At 45.9% G+C, this 19,548-nt stretch overlaps 1 protein-coding gene across 2 annotated transcripts in view; it reads right to left on the reverse strand.

Annotated features, from left to right (window-relative positions):
- Window positions 1-9,334: 9,334 nt before the first annotated feature.
- The window catches only part of SEL1L (SEL1L adaptor subunit of SYVN1 ubiquitin ligase), a 55,672-nt gene continuing 45,458 nt past the window's right edge, over window positions 9,335-19,548 (reverse strand). For both annotated transcript variants that reach the window (XM_068131432.2, XM_068131433.2), the window contains exons 19-21: window positions 19,342-19,514; window positions 16,324-16,452; window positions 9,335-11,616 (exon numbers count right to left, since the gene is read on the reverse strand). In XM_068131432.2, the coding sequence (XP_067987533.1) occupies window positions 11,218-11,616; window positions 16,324-16,452; window positions 19,342-19,514 (701 nt within the window). In that variant the 3' untranslated portion in view covers window positions 9,335-11,217. The remainder of the gene's footprint in view (window positions 11,617-16,323; window positions 16,453-19,341; window positions 19,515-19,548) is intronic.

Here is a 19,548-nt window from a genome sequence, read left to right on the forward strand (position 1 = left end):
AGTTTTTGGGGGTCCGTGCAATGAGCCGACCAGGTATTTATTGGGGATACTGATCAAAGCCTGGCGGGGCCAGGAATGATTTGTAATGATGAGGATGATTTGATCCAGCGGCTGGAGACCTGTGACAGTCCCATGGAGGTAGAGCTTGTTCAGGCCCAAAGGAGTCTGGGGAAGAGGTGAAGTTGGTCCAGGAGGTGGTTTGAATGACCGAGGGGACGCTCACTGTATTTGGAAACAGAGGCTCCAAAATTGGACAACCAGTTGGGGGAGTGTGTTGGCTCCGGGCTGGATTTGGATCTTGGAGGATCGGGAGATAGAGCTTCTGGAGATTTGGTCCCTGTAGGGAATTTGGATCAACTGCAGGGAGGGGCAGAACAACCGGTGGTAGAGGTTGTTCCCTGCAGCTGCGGAATGGCAGTGGGAATGAAAATTTGTAAAATAAAATTACAATGGGAAATTGATTTGGAGCAGCCATGGTTTGGATTGGTCCCCGGGCTGCGGGATCTGGATATGGAGAGGTCATGGGTGATGGCCTCGGGCAAAAGTTGCCCCTTTCAAAATTTGGGTATGCCAGCCAGCTGGGGGGCTGTGATGGCGAGATTTGGACGTGGGGTCCAGCCTTGGGTGTCGAGGTACGACCTGGGTCCCACGGGGGGTCTGGTGGAGTGTGGCGTCCCTTGTCCGTCGGGGCGCCGTCCGAGCTGGTGGCTCGGGCCGGCAGGGTCACCGGACCCTGGTGGGGGTTAAGACCTCCAGGGAGGTCCGAGGTGGTTTCTCAAGCCTGGGATGGCAAATATTGAGGACCACTAGGGGGAGGTGTTGTGGGTCGCGCTTTGGTGGTGGCACTGCGGACGGCCAACTTGGGACTGATGTGGTGACCACCCGGGCATGCGGCCTGGCACTCTCCTCCAGGGACTCTGGGACAACTGGCATGTGATGACCTGCCATGCCGTGTTGGTCTATGGACGCGGGTCAAACCGAATGGACAGGGATGGAGATAGCCTGCCGGACAACCATTGGGGCATCTGTGGAACGTGATGGTGTGAGCGACCTTCCACAGATGCTCCGTTGTGATTTATGGACTCTCGGGTTGGGAAGAGAGCCATGGGGATGTGAATCGGGAGATGTGTAACGACGAGCCGAGCATATGGGCCATGCTCGGCTGGCATGTGTATGGCAAAGCATCCTTCTTTGGTGAGGTGAGTGAAATGTGACAAATGGTTGGCATGGGTAATCTGTGGGTTAGATGGAAATTTAAGGGTGGATTTTGAAATGCCATGGTGGACACTGTACAGTGACGCCATTATTGATCCAGGTGTGTAGACCAAAGTGTTGGAGGCTGTGATGAAATTAATAGGGTAGCAAGACACAGCTTTCAACTGGTTGCGGGGGCAACTGTGCTGATATTTGGGACGCGGGATGATGGGGATGTAGTTGTGTAGCCTGAGGGTCAACGTGGTGCTGTGCGTGTCCGAGGTGTGTGGACCATGTCTTCTGGGTGGGTCTCCTGGTGGAGCATGGCTGTTGACTGGACCTTGGTGTGGTCAAGTGTGGGTGAGCACTGGGGGGGCTGCAGTTCTGTAGTCGGACTGGGGGATGATGGGGAGGTGCAGGGGACGTGGCTGTAGGGATGCCACGCACTGCGACCGTGCCCCCCAGGGCCGAGGTTGTGTGTGCGGTAGTGTGTGTTGTGGCAGCAAGTGCTCACCACATTGGCCAGCTGGGGCTGCTGCAGCTGTGTTCCTCGCAGGGGGGCCAAAGGATGGATGGTGGGTCGCACCCTTATGGACACTCATGGGCCATGTTGGCGTTTTGACTGCTCACCTTGTCCCGGTGACCCTTGCACGGTAGAGGTGCAGAGCTGTCGTGGCCACAGGTAGTTGTGTAGTGATGATCACCGTTGGATGCGGATCCACATACCTGCCAGTGTAGTGGGGACAAAAGAGAAATTTGGAAGGATTTGGTAGGCCCAATGTGAAATTTTGGGAATTGTATGGGTGGATGGCACCTTTGGATCTGACCAACCTGCAACTACCTGCACTTGAGGTGAGTGTTTTGAGGAGTACTGTCCCAGGCTTCAGGATTTGCTTTGGGAAATTGGGGACATGTAATTTGGAGTTGGGAGGTGAGAGCGAGTGATGACATGGCCGGTGAGGGGATGGAATGGGAGCCACAGTGTCTTGTGGGTGGCGTATGTTTTTGTGTTGTGGTTAGGTGTTTTGATGTGGTCGTGAGAGTGGAACCTGGAGAGTGAGTGATGATTATTGGAGATAATGAGGGGCGATACTTGTGCTTTTGGAAATGTGCTTTTGGAAATGTGTGATGGTTTAAATGTGAACTGGGGGATTTCACATGTGGCAGGCCATGGCAAGCCTTGTAACACCTTTTACACCATCTATGGAATTGTACTGAATTGTGCTGAGTTGTGTGGAGAATTGAATGGCAGCGGGGGAGGAAGTGTGTTTTGGGGTCTTGTGGGTGGGGAAGGTGTGTGTGTCCGCAGGTACAGAGCAAGCTCTGAGGAGCGATGCCTGCGGGCCCCCCTCTGCGGCAATTACCCCTGGCAGCCGGTGGTAACTGGAAATTGGAGCTCGTCGGTGGAGGGTCTGGTTGGGCGCCGCGGGGTGAGGAAGTCCCCGGTGACCCGTGTTGCTGCGCGAAAGCAGGAGGCAAAGGAGCCTGGTGTGTGTGGAGACCCTCACCGGCGAGGTAACGGCGGAAAGGGGCTGTTGGGCTGTCATGGGGCCAAGAGGTAAAGGGGGGGGGGGGCAATGAACTTGTAAGTCGGTTGACTTGTTTTTGGGACTGCGGGCACCACAGCCTGATGCGCCCCCACCATCTTTTTGTGCGGTACCTCCCCGCTGCCTAGTTGAGGAATGCACACACACGTGAATGACATCAATGCCATGGTCCTGCAGGGGGTGTATTGGGAATAAGTGCTTTGTTGATTTTTGCAATGCCTTGATGACCTATGGAATGAGAATGAGTGGTTAAGGGGTCTGTGTAGCATGAATGTGGGCGAAATCCACCGAGCCGTGTCACTCACCTGTAACATCTGGACAGGGCCCGAGGAAATTTAGGGGGATGCATTGGGGATGGCCCCGCAGGTAAGGTTGAGTCTTGTGGCATCCACCGGGGGACGCGGTCTGTAGACCGGGGTATGTACAAAGGTTAGAGTTTTGAGTTTTGGAAAGATGGTTAAGTTTTGTGGTTAAGTTAGTGTTGTGTGTTGTTGTTTCCTCCCTCCACAGGAACAACGAAGAAGATGTACATACTTGCATGATGGTTAAGGGGTTCAGCATGTTAAGGAAGTGTAGGTAGGTAGTCCGACTCACTTCCCACAGCCCTTCCTGATTTATTTCATAGGTTAATTAAGTGTGTGACAGTAAGTGTTAAGGCTGGAATGGTAGCCCTGCGGTGAACCTTGCAGGAGCTACGGTTCCAGGGGGGGGGCTGTGTTATGAATTTGGTAATGCAACATCTAGAGCTAGGTAGATCTGAATAGGTAGGTATTCGGCTGTCGTGACAGGGACTCTACATGTAATAAGTTCTTGATGTTTAGGCGTTTGTCGGGGTAAGATGTATGATTGTGGATCTACCTGGAGGTCCGAGTGTTAAATAGTGAGGGATTAAAGGTAACGCCCCTGTGAGTATCACCTAGTAATCAAACCTTTGTCCTTTATGGCACTGCAAACCACATAAACATTAGTTAGGTCCTTAGCGCAACATTAAATAATCCCCTTTCCCTGACAAGGACTTCGTATTAAATTGACAGGAAACCAGGTCAAAAACACCACCACGATTGGCCGCCACCGTGTACACCTCCAAAGGCCTACAAACCTGGCCGGCACGTGTTATGCCAGGACCGCAGGGTCGCGTAACGGGGGAGATGTCAGGAGTCGCGGGAGGCTTTGATTGGCTGAGGAGTGCGCAATGTGACGTCATCGGCCACCAATATAGGCGACGGTCGGACGCCATTTTGAGGAGTTGAGTTGAGTTGAGTTGAGTTGAGTTCGTGGCAGGCACTGGCAGACGCAGGCAGGCACCAGAGAGTTGAGCGGTGGTGGAGAGTTGGAGAGGACACGCCATTCCAGTCGCAGTTCGAGTGCAGTTCGGGTTGTAGGGAGTCGCAGGAGACACACGAGAGCACACCCAGTTGGCACTGAGCAGTTCGTTGGCACTTGGCTGCCAGCACTCCCGCGTCGAGTCGAGTGGAGTTGAAAGGAGTCCCTCCTGTCCCTGGTCAAGTGGAGCCGCTGGCCTGCGTCGGACGCGTGGTGCTTGGAGCGAGGGGCCTCGTGGTGTGCGATCGGGCCGGAAGGAGCGGTGCTGGACACCAACAATACAAGACGACAAAGACAGATAAGCCCGATCTCCGCGTATATTTTGAACGACGGGACGTGTTATTTTCGTGATTAATCTCCCTCGTTTGTGTTTGCTGTCAGTCGTGTGGGGACGTCCCGATTTAGGTTTATTAGAATTATTAGATTTACCGGCGGGCTTTTTCACTGGCTTTACTTTTCCTAATAAACCCTTATATTACTTTTTGTACATAATATCTGAACGCAGTTTTCCTGGGTGTTTGATTTTAATAGATAAGGTTGCGGAGCCTTCGCTGCGCCCCGCCATTCCGCGCGTTGGTGTTGAACTTGAGTCCGCCATTGAGTGTTCGCCTCGGGAGTTAAAGTCTCGCAAATCGGTCATCCGTAACTGTGGTGTTAATCACGGTTACGCGACAATATATATACATATATACACATATATATATATATACATATATATATATATATATATATATATATATATATATATATATATATATATATATATATATATATATATAGATTTTTTTTTTTTTTTACTGTGCCCATAACCACCATAACCACCAGTGCACAACAAAAATGCACAACTCAAAATTCGGTCAATATCAATATTTTTAGACCTCTACATGCACTGCCCTGGGCCCAAGAGCTCTTAAATGCGGAATCATCCAGCGGTTTACATGCTGTAGTTACAAAGTTTACCACGTTCAGACAATTCTGCAAGTTGCATTTATATAGGTATTGAGACGTAGATATAGATTGAGGATCTCGGATCTCGGATGAGCAAGGTGATGGGAGCACGGAACTGACAGTAGGGTAGCGGGGCAACTCTTGGACACAAAAAAGCAGAGGAAAAGAAAATGAGGAAAGGAAACACTCGTACCTACTCTATCAGGAGGGCTGGATGGGAAGGGTTAATGGGGGTAACTCAGATTGGGAATGATACGAGATAGGTGGTCACCACCTGAGTGAAGGACTGGAATGAAGAGGGGAATGGCACAGCTTTGGGAAGGCAGTGCCACATATGTGAGAAGCGAGGAACAAAAGAGTTGAGTTACACAGTCAGACTGAATAATGGAGGTCTGACAAGGTGGGGTTACTGGAAGGACACGTGCATCCTGGAGTTGTGTGGGAGGGTCCGAAGGCTGAGAGATCAGAAGCTAAACCAGAGGAGTCGCGGTATTAAAAAAAGAAAAGAAAAAAAAAGCCAGAGGCCACCGACGTGCTCCGATGAGCAGGTATTGTGCTCAGGTCCCATCGTGAAATAATCGTAAGCCCTTGTGCTCGTCTAAACTACACCTTTCACCAACAATTCTTACTCTTACCTCTCCCTTCCTAATCCCATCTCTTCCATCCCCATATACCAAAAGCAATCCCATCCTCATCTTGGCCCTTCTCTCCTGCCCCCCTAATCCACCCATTCAAACTTTCATACCATTGCAGGATCTTTATTTATTAATAAAAAAAACAAAAAAACGGAACCCTCTCTCTTACACACCTCTTCTTCTCTTTGATTATGTTTTTCGGTGTTTAAAGTCCACATTGGCCAAATCAAGCTTAACCTCTCTTGATTTATTTTGCTCCTACGTGGTATAAAAGGAGTCCGAGAATATGCAATCCGACACTGAATGCAGTAATGGATTCCACACGTATACTTAATAATGAGAATACGTATTAGCCGACAATGGAATCAGATTTTTATTTTGTTTGTTAGAAGTTACACTCGGTGCTTATGCCACATGAAAGGAATATGTCCAAGAGAAAACAAGGGGAGGGTGTAGAGCACGCAGTGACCCGAGCCTCATGAACGGGTCCGGTTTTCTCAGGAATGGTCTGATTTTCGGTCCAACGTCCCAAGAAGGTTGGAGGTAGAAATTTATAACCATGTTACCCGACCAAATGGCTATTCTTCTGAAAGCAAGTGTGGCCGTTAACGCGTTTGATCGATAAAATGCCACATGCTGAACCAGTTTTACCATTACCCTTCTGTAAGGATGTCGGGTGCGTCGCTCATGATGAGGAATTGTGTTTATATATTCCATACAAGGAAAATTGGGCCCCCGAGGGAGTGAATAAATGACATACCTAATTCATAATGGATTTTTAATTTTGTGCGAATTGCCTAGTCTTCCTTTCAAACCCAGTGTCCCTGGCACTTTGTGCAGGTATCTTGTGCAGTATGAGCTCAGATTGGGACAGGTTTAGGCTTAGTCTCACAATCTTTGGTCTGTGCCCACCATCTCATGAAAACAGCTACTCTACAAGACCCTGCGCCAGGAGTTCATGGCTTCATGTGTCACATTTAAACCAAAGACCTTCCCAATACTTTGACACGAGAGGGGTAGCTACCAGCGATGACTAGGTGCGTAGTCTTTCCGTGTCCCAAGTATGTAGGAGCTCTAAGTAACCGAACAGCAAGTTTGAAAGCCCGGTGAGCGTTCTGGAAGAAATTAGGTGGAGGGGATGGGTGAGACGGCGGCTGGGAAAGGGGTGGCTAGGGCCAACGGAATAAATTCCAACACCATCTGTTGCTGCTTTGGCCCTCGCCAAGACGACACCTAATCAGGGTGTGCAGCAAACGGAGCGATTGTAGCATGGCCAAGCCGCTTGGGCTCCAGGGGGCAGGCCCTGAGATCAGACTCTTTCATCCACCGCTTGGACAGACACGTGCCGCCCAATGGACAACCCAACCAGAAAGATCCAGACACGGGCAGTGGAACCAACTAGCAATAGCCTACCCATACATAGAACGCTACCGTTTTCAGAACGAAATGATGAAGGGTTTCTCAATGGTGTTAAGGCAGGATCATCATAATCCTTCAGAAATTATGTCAATAATAATAAAAGTTTTTGCAAACCATCTCCCACCACCCTGAAACAAAAAATATATACACAAATTACTATAACTGTACAAAATTAAAAAAAACAAAATTCACATACCTGGGGCATTCAAACATTTTAGAACGACATGCACAAACGACCGGGCAAGGCCAACGGTTTATTTTTCAATGCAAAGTATCGACTTCAAAAAAGTACACGTTTGACATGGCACGGCACCTTGTCCACAATTTAGTTTGGAAGAGCGATGGCAAACCACCTAGTGAAGAGAAATACAACTGCCTTGGTAGCACTGATGCTCCAAAATTGTAAAGACGCAACATTCCAGGTAAAGGTGGCTACACAATAGGTGATGCTCACTTGTCTGCAAATGGGAATATGATGCAAGGCTTGTTTGAAGTCCCACCCTGACAAATTGCCAATGGATAAAGTTCTCACACATCCAAAACCACCAACCAACCATTTTGAGAATCATTGGAATCTCCCGCGATGACGCTATCTCCGAGGGCCTTTCACTTACTCACCGCAGGCAGGTTGGTGGTCTTTCCGTCTTCTACCGACTCCTCTCCGGCCTTGCTCCCCCAGCTCTCTCTGGGCTCTGTCCCCCAAGTATTCCTGCAGGTCGCACAAGATCTGCCTGCAACCCTCTTATGGTTAAACTGCCAAAATCAAGACTCTCTGCTCACCTTCACTCCTTCATTCCTCTTTTCTCCCACCTCTGGAACAAACTCCCTCACTCTCTTCAATCGCACTCCTCCCTCCAGGTCTTTAAAACGGCTGTTCACCACCATCTCTTATCTTCCCCAATCCAAAACCTTGATCTTTTCTACCCCCGCTAATTTCACCCCAAATCCACTTTTTGAGGTGCCGACTTCTTTCCTGGAAGTCCTTGGTGTCCTTGCGTTTTATACCTATCCTGCCCCTCCACCCCCCCCCCCCCAGGCCCTCTCCCTCCCACACATCTCCCGATGTCCCTGCTCTCAAATGTTGTGTTTGTGTGCTTCCTCCCCTTCTCTCCCCATCTTGTCGACCGCCCCCCTTTTTATATACTTTGTTTGCTTGTTTGTTTGATTTGCTAAATGTTAGCTCTTTCACGAGCCTCGACTCTGTATACAAAAAAACAACAAAAAAAAACTACGTTTAACCAAAATGGACGAAATAAGAAACGGTCGTTGTTGAACTTGTAATAAATGCCAACGAGAATCACAAGGCCATTTTTGTTTTAAATACATATGTCTAGCCTCCTGGAAGAGAAGAACAGTGAGTGAAGGGTCAGATGGCAAAGGAGAAATCCCTGCACAATAATGTATGGATGCATCACAGCGCACGAAGAGGAGAAGCTATGTGAAAGGGGAACGGGGTCTTGGCGGGTCTATAAACACAAAGGTAAAAATGGGAGAAAAAATTGAGGCGGCAGTAGGTAGCAGATTCGAAGGCCGGAAGGGAATAGCACGAAACAATCGGGAAGACGGCTCCACAGATTAGAGAAGACAAACGAAAGGTTAGCGTCAAGCTTTAATTTAGCTGTGACGTAGAGCACAGTGAAAGTGTAAATTTACAGGAGATACGAGTGTCGTAGGCCTTGCATTCTAGGATAGCATTAATGACACAAAATGTTTCACACATAGAAAATGGTGATTCACTGCCATCAACGCTACAATTTACAGCTGATTTAGTCCTTCGATATAGTGTATGGGAAAAAACTAAATAATCGAGAATGGCATTCTTCGGCCTTGACCGATATGCCTCCGCCCACATTATTACATCATAATACACATTTGCACCAAGTTTGATTTAAATCCTTTCAGCTGTTCTCAAGCATCACATTTTTACCTGGCACGACCTCTGACCTTTGACGCCAAAATCTCATCAGTTCATCTTTGCATCATAATATATATTTATGCCAAGTTTGGTGAAAATCCCATCACTGGTTCACAAGTTAGCGCAGTAAAAAAAAAATGTTTACCCCACGGGACCTTTGACCACAGTATAATCAGTTCATCTTTGAATCATTATACATACATGGACCAAGTTTGACTTGGATCTCTTCAGCCGTTCTTAAGTTGTTGCGGTAATGAAAACCCATCACCGACAGACGGACAACCCAAAAACAATGTCTTCGGCGACTTTGTTAGCTGAGACCTAAAACCAAAAGACAAATGGCAACTGCACAATTCAGGAACCGCACGACACAGGATTTATTTATTGCATTTACATCCACTCCGAGGATATTTTGAGATACAATACAAAACTTTGTCTACGGCGCTTTCCGCAGCGGAGGAGTACAAATAAAAAGGATCATTCGTACTCAACATGCAAAGCACAGTCAATTTTATTGTTCTTTCCTCACTGACAAAATTGAAGTTGGTTTACCTGGTAATTTTGCTTTACGGGCAATTTCATCAAAATCTTTCCAGTGTACGCCTGCAAATCTCGGAATCATTAAACGGTCATGAATTTATTTTGACAATAATAATAATAATTACCTTCTGACTTTAAGGAATGACTAATTTGCTTACCTGCACAACAAGAAGTGTTCATTTTAGTGAGGATATCATTCAGCTACATTAGTGCAACCCTCCTTTCAGCTTTTCCTTTATAAAGCCATACGAGCAGATCCTTTGCCATCACACCTGCAAAAAGGTGTGGTTGTGGATGTGCGGAACAGTCAAATCAACTAACAGCATCAAAACGCGCAACACTTTTGGGATGGATTATAGGACCTGGTGACGGATAATCATGAAAGTAGATTAATAACTGAAAATAATTAAACACCAGGAGACAACTCAACCGTATGCAACTTTTTCACCTCTGGGGAGGAGGGTTCAGGGGTTTAAACAAACCCTTTCTTATATTACAATCGCTCATCCAACTGGTCACAATAAAGCCGAATCCTCCCCAGACTTCAGCACAACTATACAAATCAATCAAAAGGATCTCCTATATATATATCTTTTAAAGTATTCAACAAAAGAAATGAGGACAAAAGTTGAAAGGCCTACACAAGCAGTGATAGGAGTTCAAACTTTGGAACGTTTAAGCCGGCCATACACTGGAGCGAATTATCTGTGGAAAGCCACACCTCCACCTTGCTTGGGCGCCACCCAAAAGACCCCTCGGGTTAACCTCACAAGCGAGTGCACGGCATGGCTCATGAGATTCACCTGAGAAGACCTGATCTCACCCAGTGATTGGTGCTGAGTTGACGGTCATCATAAAAAGCTCTTTCTGTCGTTTCACTTTTTTTTCACAATAATTCATTACCTTCATCAACACGCTGACCTCCACCTCACTCCAAGTCAATGTGTCTGCCCAAAAAGATTAGAACCACAAAACAAGTAGCTTTCAATATAATTTCCAATTCATTGAATGAAAAAATTGTAATTGGGCACAAATTTGCATTTCCAATTTTTCCGCCTTCCCCCAAAATGCTTGCGTTCACACCGGTGAGTGTCACACACTGGCGAACGTCACACGGACGTGTTTATCGCTCTCAAACAATCAACCGCATGGGGTTCAGACAAACAAAACCGCTTCAGCGTGTGGCTGGATTCAAACGTGCATGGCAAGGTGCTTCGGATTGCCAATTTACTGCTCTTTTGAACCTTTGTTGTTTCATTTCCAGTGATCGTTCACCGATAGTCCAAAGCTGTTTGTATACAATCTCCAAAACCTGCTATTAAAGTCTGTGAATGGTTAACTGCCCTTTACTTTACTCCCTCTCACATTTCCTTTCATTTTCTGTGTAGGACTCAAGGCCATGATTGAAGAGTGAGTAAGTGAAGGAGTGGGGGAAATGGATGAGTGTGGCGGACAAGCCAGCATAAAGTTCAACTCCATAACCGTGCTAAAAATTTCACTTTTAAAGCAGAACCGGTTCCTGTTACATCATGGGGAGGTTATAACTGATAGAGTAAAGCTTGGTGATAAGGATGGCAGCAGTGGAGAGAACGATACAGCTTGAGGGGGGATGAAAGGAAGGGTAATATTTGAGCAGAATTCTGACAATTAATTGTGGTTGGGTCTTCATTGGGAATTCAGTCCTCTCTGCCTGCAATCACGACTGGGGAGTTTCATCCTGATCTGGCCTCGGAAGTCCTGACTGAGTCTGAGTTTCAGGCTGGGGTTGAGATTGCAGTGGCAGTTGATTTTGAGGTTGTTGTTCTTGTTGTTGATCTTGTTGGGTTGTAGGTTGAGGTTGTGACTGCAACTGTGGCTGGCTTTGAGGTTGCTGTTGGGTTTGATGCTGAGGCTGTGGTTGATGTTGAGGCTGGGGTTGAGGTTGAGGTTGAGGCTGGGGTTGAGGTTGAGGCTGAGCTTGAATAAGTGGTTGCTGCTGCCTCTGTCTGTAAGCAATAACTGTTCCCAGTAAGAGAGCAAGGACGGTCATCAGGTAGAGGTCCCACTCCGTTCCCAGCAACTTGTCCAAATCAACCTCCTTTACCATGTCGCTCAGCTGCCAAGGTACAAGAGAATAAATAGTTTTACCTTCCCATACGAAGGAATACAAGATCATCACTGGCACACCAACATTTAAGTGGTATCATTAGTTACGACTCAGTCGAGTAACCCCCTGGTGGCTGCCTCCTCACAGGGCAAAAATAAATAAATGGAAGAAAAGATTCCTCAACTGCAAACATGCACCATATCAACAAACACACATTTATGTCACTGGCCTTATAGCAAACCATCAGTATGGTGCAGAAACAAGTACAGTACATATACAAGTGACCAAACATTTAGCTGCTCCATCACTTTAAAAACACGAAAGAGCAATCAGACTGCAGACCCTTGCCAGGACATGTTTTTAGTGTTTAAGGATTTTGGGTTGAAACAAGTATGGCGGCCGAACCACGTGACCGATGACGTTAATATTATTTTCTCCCCCAATTTATCCCGAGATGATGCTCAAGAAATTTCATCTTGATTGGATAAAATTTTGCACTTGTCGAATTATGAGGTCACAATGGAGGAACCCACATGACATCATCAACATATTTTATTCCCCATATTTTATTCCCCACTCGCATTCCAGTGGATTGGGAACCGAGTACCCTCGTCCCTCTATACAAGGGGAAAGGTGACCCTCTGGAGTGTGGCTCGTACCGAGCGATAAAGTTATTGGAGTATGGAATGAAGGTATTGGAAAGGGTGTTGGAGAGGAGGATAAGGAAGAAGGTGAAGATCGACGAAATGCAGTTTGGATTTATGCCAGGAAGAGGAATGACAGACGCGCTCTTTATTGTGAGGCAGTTGCAGGAGAAGTACACCGAGAAGAGGAAGAAGTTGTTTCTTGGGTTTGTTGATCTGGAGAAAGCATTCGATAGGGTTCCACGCGAAGTATTGACATGGGCATTGAGGAAGTTAGGAGTGGAGGAATGGTTGATCAGAGTAGTGATGGCAATGTACAAAAGAGCGCGCACAGCTGAAAGGACGAAGGACGGGAACAGTGGTGAGTTTGAGGTGAAGGTGGGAGTGCATCAGGGGTCGGTACTAGGTCCACTACTATTTGTAGCTGTGATAGAGGTGCTGGCTCAGAACGTAAAGGATGGTTTACTGTGGGAGTTGTTGTATGCAGATGATCTGGTGTTGATTGCGGAAAGTATGGATGGGCTGAAGGAAAAGATGAACAAGTGGAAGGAATGTGTGGAGACAAAAGGTCTGAAGGTGAATATAGGAAAGACGAAGGTGATGGCACGTGGTAAAGCATGTGGTGAGGTGGAAAGAACTGGGAAGTGGCCATGTGCTGTGTGCAGGAAGGGTGTCGGAGTGAACTCCATTCAATGTACAATGTGTGCTGAGTGGGTTCATCAAAAATGTAGTGGTCTGAGAGGGTCATTAACCAGTGTGGCAACTACATTCAAATGTAAGGTGTGCACAGAGGGAGCTGCAGATGGAGGAAATGTTGAGTTGGATCTTGGAGACGGCGTGAAGCTGGAAGGTGTGAAAACATTTTGCTACCTCGGAGACATGCTGAATGGAGAAGGTGGATCAGACACGGCAACGGTTGCTGGAGTGAGATGTGCATGGAAGAAGTTTCGGGAACTGAGTGGCGTGCTGATGAGGAGGGGAGTGTCGTTGAAGTTGAAGGGAAAGGTGTATGCTGCATGTGTGAGAAGTGTTATGATTTATGGGAGCGAGACATGGGTCATGAATGTAGAGCAGCAACGGAGGCTGGAAAGGGTGGAAATGCGAATGGTTCGGTGGGTGTGCGGTGGATGTGCGGAGTATCGTTGAGAGAGAGGAAGACAAATGATGAATTGCGAAAGATGATGGGAATAGAGCCTGTGATTGATGCTGTGAAGAGGAACAGGTTGAGATGGTTTGGTCATGTGTTGAGGAAGGATGAAAGTGACTGGTTGAGAAGAGTGATGGAAATGAATGTAGAAGGAAGTAGAGGACGGGGAAGACCAAGAAAGACTTGGCTAAAGATGGTGGAAGAAGAAATGCGGGCAAGGGGGTTAACAAGGAGAGATGCAGAAAATAGGGCAATATGGAGAAGATCGTCATGGGGACCGCAAGGCTAACCCCCGCTCAAGCAGGGGAAATGGCCTTAAAATGCATGTTGTTGTTTGTTGTATTCCCCATGGAGAGTTCTTTTCAATGAGCCATGTCTCAATTTTTCCTATGCAACGCTTTCAGAGATAGGTGCAATTTTTTTTCGGTTTCTCCAAGATGGCGCACGCACCATGCAACCTATGACGTTATAATTATTATTTTAAAAATTCTACAGGAGGAGGCTAGGGTGAAAATTCGAAATTCTATTCTACGGTGAAAATTCCCTGTCAATCGGACCAACGGTTGCAGAGAAAATCATATTTATTCTGTGCGGACAAACAGACCTTCAAATTCAAATGCAACAGGCGTTACGCCTAGGTCCCCCGTCGTTGAAGTGATGCGAGTTGACAAAGTGGAAGACGCAAGGCGGCCATCTTGGATTTTGACGTGGCGACCCAATTTTCAATAGCGTTCTCCCTTATGTGTAGATACACCCACACACCAGATTAGAAGTTAGTAGTTCGTTTATTTTTCAAGATATTTCGCTCACAAGGTTCAGACATATATATGGTGGCGGCCATCTTGGATTTTGACGTGGCGACCCAATTTTCAATAGCGTTCTTCCTTATGCCGAGATACACCCACACACCAGATTAGAAGTTGGTACTTCGCTTATTTTTCAAGATATTCCGCTCACAAGGTTCAGACATACATGGCGGCGGCCATCTTGGATTTTGACGTGGCGACCCAATTTTCAATAGCGTTCTTCCTTATGCGTAGATACACCCACACACCCGATTAGAAGTTAGTAGTTCGTTTATTTTTCAAGGTATTTCGCTCACAAGGTTCAGACATGTATATGGTGGCGACCATCTTGGATTTTGACGTGGCGACCCAATTTTTAATAGCTTTCTTCCTTGTGCCTCGATACACCCACACACCAGATTAGAAGTTGGTACTTCGCTTATTTTTCAAGATATTCTGCTCACAAGGTTCAGACGTACATGGCGGCGGCCATCTTGGATTTTGACGTGGGTTGCACCCACACACCAAATTATAATTCGGTCCTTCGCTTACGCACGCATGCACGCACGCACAAACGGACGGAGAGGAAAACCATAGTCCCCCTTTCGCTCCGCGGTGCGACGGGGGGACAATACCCTCTCCTCTGGCGAGGGTCAAAAAAAAATGGCGGTCATTGGTGCTACCATTGTCGTGTTGGATAAACAACAGCTTATCGCTTGGGGAGGGGGAAGGTCTGTTCCGATATTGTTCTTGTACATGTCGTCATCGAGTGTGCAAATATCGGGCACCGAGCTAGCTTTTTACTGAGCTAGCTAGCCGAGCACTCACTGCTACACACGATTAAATATTAATTGTCATCAACTATTCTCTTTAGAAATTATTCTGCAAGAATAAAGTAAGCGAAGGACAACAATGAACCCGTTTTTACTCTTTATCAACAAATTCTCTATCATCCAAACAATTTGCCATCATTTTAAAGATCGAGCTCATGATGTATGCCGTGAATTACTGCACGTCAATGATGTGTACGTCATATATGAATACGTAATGGACCAATTACATATTCTTGGAACCTGCATACAATACTTTTTTTTTTTTTTTCATACTGACAGAAACCGGGTATGAGCCTACCGATATATCGATATCAGAAAGAAAAAAAATACGATACTGGCGGAACCTAGTTAACAAACAAACTAGAACGACACTCAATAGAGAGCATACCTCCGCCTGGATGGCAATATCACTCAATGGTGTCGAATCACTTTAAAAATTATACGAGCTGGATCCGGATCTTCACCAAAATTGAATCTATTCTTCCTTGTCACACACACAACCTGTCCAACAAGTTTCGTCCAAATCCATCCTTAACTTCTTGAGATATCCTGCTATGTATAGTTTTTGGCCCCATCTCCAAATGGTGAAGAATCACTTAAAAAATTAAATAATTCTCATATCCGAATACATATTCAGATCTTCAGCAAAATCGAATCGAATCGTCCTTGTCAGACACCCAACTGGTCCACCAAGTTTCATCCAAATTCGTCCACAACTTTTTGAGATATCCTGCTATGTATCGTTTTTGGCCCTATCTCCCAATGGTGAAGAATCACTTAAAAAATTCTAGTAGCCGGATCCGAATCCGGATATTCACCAAAATCTAACCATTTAGTCCTCGTCACATACCCTACATCTCTGCCAAATTTCGTCCGAATCCGTCTCCAACTTTCAGATATTTTGTTCACAAACGGACAGACAGACAGGGGTGAAAACATAACCTCTATCCACCTTTGGTGGCAGAGGTAATAAAAGGATTTTGAATAAAGAGGGTGCACCACCTGCTCAAAGCCCTGGAGAGAAGAGAGGGATAGAACGGCCTCAGGAAGACCGTTCAATACACGAGAAAAGCGAGGAACAAGAGTTCAGGTGTGCAGTCAGCCTGGATCTTTTGAAGTTTAATTGGGAGGGGATGAATGTTAGAACGCAGGCATCCTGGACGCGTTGTTCGTGAGTCAGAGCACTGAGACAATACATAACTATACTATGTATAGTAATGAATGAACATATCCAGAACAGGAAACATCATTTAGAAACACTGCCTAGGCCATTAGCTAATAGGGATGCGTGGAGCAGGATGACTTACGTGGTCCTGTCTGAGGTAGTCGTATACATAGAGCAGGCCTAACTTGCACACAGCAAGGAACACAGGGACATGTGCATCAGAGCTTGCTTCGGCAGCCATGTCATAGAAACGCTTTGCTAAGTGGATATCCTGGATGGAGGCAGAGAAAAAAGAATATTTTTTTAAACAAAACGATGTCAACAAGATAAAGATTTGCAGTACAAGGAATTATAAAGTTATATTCCCAGATACAAACAGAATTTAAATGTGTAACGTTTCAGAATGGTGACAGCTTCCACTATACCAAATCATTCTTGCTCAAGACCATTTTGTTATCGACATCAGTACATTACATTGATGCTTCTTGTATGAAAAAGTGTAATTTAGCTGCTGGTAGATAGAGTCCCATTTTATTCAAGGTGACTTTAAAACACTTCTTGTGATGGAAGAAGTTGAGAAAATGCTGTGGTCAATGTTGGGCCTAGTTACTAGAAGAGCTAATTCGAAGGCACGAGCAAAGAGCCCCTCCATACAGACAGGTTAAATCCTCCACTTTTATGACCTATTTTATCCTGAACCCACGAGAATATGATTTTTATTTAATTTTAGCCCCTAAAACACGATGTGCGTCCCACAAATACAAACACCAGATTCCAACTCATTCAGTTTCGGAGTGCACAGAAGTAAAATCACACAGACACAGACAACTCCCCTACTTATTTGACGTCGATGGTTTTCCTGCAGAAATTTGTAGTATTTTATTATGACTTCAATACCCATCTCTATTATATATATTGTTACGGCCGCTGCCCATTCTGGTTACCCGGTTAAAGTTCCACAGGTCGTTTCAAAGCGACTACAACCACCAGCTAAGTCCACGGGACAGAGCAAGTTACTGGACCTGTTTGTCACGTTACAATACTCTGTGCGACTGCGGACTTAACCAGGTGATGTGCAGATCTGACCGAGCAACCATGGTCTGAGCCGGCTGGTCAAATGACATTGAAATCACACAAGATCATGAAATGAGACTACCATGAGCCATATCCAACCCGAGACCAGGTATATTTATTTGACGAGCAAATGTCACGGAAGAAAGATTACATAAAGCAACAACAAAAACCAGTATGTAATAAATAAACCAATATAAATGAATCAGTAATAAAAGCTGTTAACCCTTACCGAATCATACCGCCCTCAAACAAACCAAGCGTTGCAGATTTCTTAATCGTTCTCATCTTAGGGCCCGCTCATTCACTCAATGAGGATAGTGTAAAGGGAATACAAACAACAATGTCGAGAGATCGCTTTCAAACCCAGAGGCAAGCCGTGCAGGAGTCCTGGAGCAGCATTAGACGCGTCGGCAGCTCTATGGCCCAATCCAGCGTAAAAACTTCTCAGTTACGTAACTGTCGCTCCCCTCAAATCCCTCTTTGTTCTATTGATAAAATATTGACAGCTCCGGCACACCCAAAGATTTTCTCTGCCGGTCTCAGGCACTCGCCTCCCTTCTGCACGACAGCCATTCCTCCAAAAAGCTCCCTCTCCTCCAGCCTAATTGTAACTCTCTTGCGTTAGTGTCTCTCTGCGCCAGCACCTGTTAACGGTCAATCTGCTTGAGCAACTAATAAGCCCCGTGCCGTGCTGTGTGAGCTCCTGTGGTGAAGCTAATTGCCGGCCTCCTCGATGTTTCGCCTTTACAATCAGCTCCTGTGATGACGCAAATTGTCGGCTTTCTCAATGCAGATTCGCTATACCTGCACATTCTCCTTGGTGGCATATTGCACTTTAACGGTCTTGTGTGCACTTTGGAAGGACATGTAAACAGAGGAAAACAACAAAAACACACAGGCCGAGGTTTGAAGGGGAAATAACAGTAGTATAGAGAAAGCCAACATTTCACCTGTACGTTTCGCGACACATATCTAAACTCACAATAATTTCATGACGAAAACACGAACAAACAAGAGGGGAAAAATGTATTTGCAATACATATCCCCTACCAAGTTTCAGTTCAATATGTTGAAGGGTTAGGGGGAAAAGTCTGGAAAGCCGACCCATGTATAATATGCAATAATTTCTAAGTCCAGAAATCCATGAAAATGGAAAGAAAATTGACTCCGTGAAAAATTGGTGAAACTTCCCAAAACTCAAACTTGTTCTGCACCTTATCATAATAAACCATGTTCCAAGTTTTAGTTGAATATATTAAAGGGTAAAGGGAAAAAAGTGCAGAAAACCATCGGTGAGACGGACAGACAGAGGAAGAACAGACTTGTAGTCTCCAACAGGTAGTAACTATCGTTATACTAAGCAGTTTTATTAACCCCTAAGGATCATTCACACAACAATGTAGTATGATGTGATTGAAAACTAAAGAAAAGTGTTTTAAAAAAATGGAAATATAAAAAGGAAGTGTAGCATTTTCAAACATCATGGTGATGTAGGTATTTTTTTCTGCAGAAATAGTGGTTCAAGATGTCAAGGCAAAATGTAGCAAACGGCAAGTACGACAACTGTATAAACTTGCAGCTTGTATATAAGTAAACCACCATGGCAAAGGGTTAGCTTTATTGCGTCTTAGCAGCTTTAGTTTGAGTTCGTCATGTATGCCTTAATAATAGCCTGGGGTTGGCTTAGTAGTTCGGGTGCCGGCTTCGGATCCTAGGATCCTGAGTTCAAATCCTGGTCGATCGCCGAATTAACGTCAAGGGGGTTGACTCAGCCAGTCATCCTTCCGAGGTTGGCAAATTGAGTACCAGCTTGCTGGGAAGAATGATCCCGTGGCGTACCCCGATTTAGAATAGGTACACCGTATCCCTGCACATCGTAAGAGGCGACTAAGGGTTGGCGTTAGGAAGGGCATCCGGACATAAAAATATTGCCTCAAAAAGGGTTTTCTAACAACTCACAAAAGGTTTGAGACAATTTGGTGCTACAGTTGTCATGACAACTTGGGAACAACAATCAGTAATAATAATAATAAATCACACGTAAAGGCTCTGAAAAACACCTGATGTGAGGGTGTCAATCGTATACCTGCTTCATTCCGAGGCCTTGCTCATGCATGTATGCCAAGTTGAACATGGCTTGTGCATTATGTTGCTGCTCTGATGCCAGTCGGTAGTGTATTGCAGCCGCTTCATAATCTACTGCTGTACCGTAGCCATAGTAGTGGTAGTCTCCAAGCTTAAGGCGAGCTGCGGCATAACCTAGACGACGACGATAGAGGGAGTAATGGGAAAG

The sequence above is a fragment of the Myxine glutinosa genome, chromosome 11, assembly GCF_964187855.1.
Source record: "Myxine glutinosa chromosome 11, kmMyxGlut1.1, whole genome shotgun sequence".
NCBI classification, from domain to species: domain Eukaryota; kingdom Metazoa; phylum Chordata; class Myxini; order Myxiniformes; family Myxinidae; genus Myxine; species Myxine glutinosa.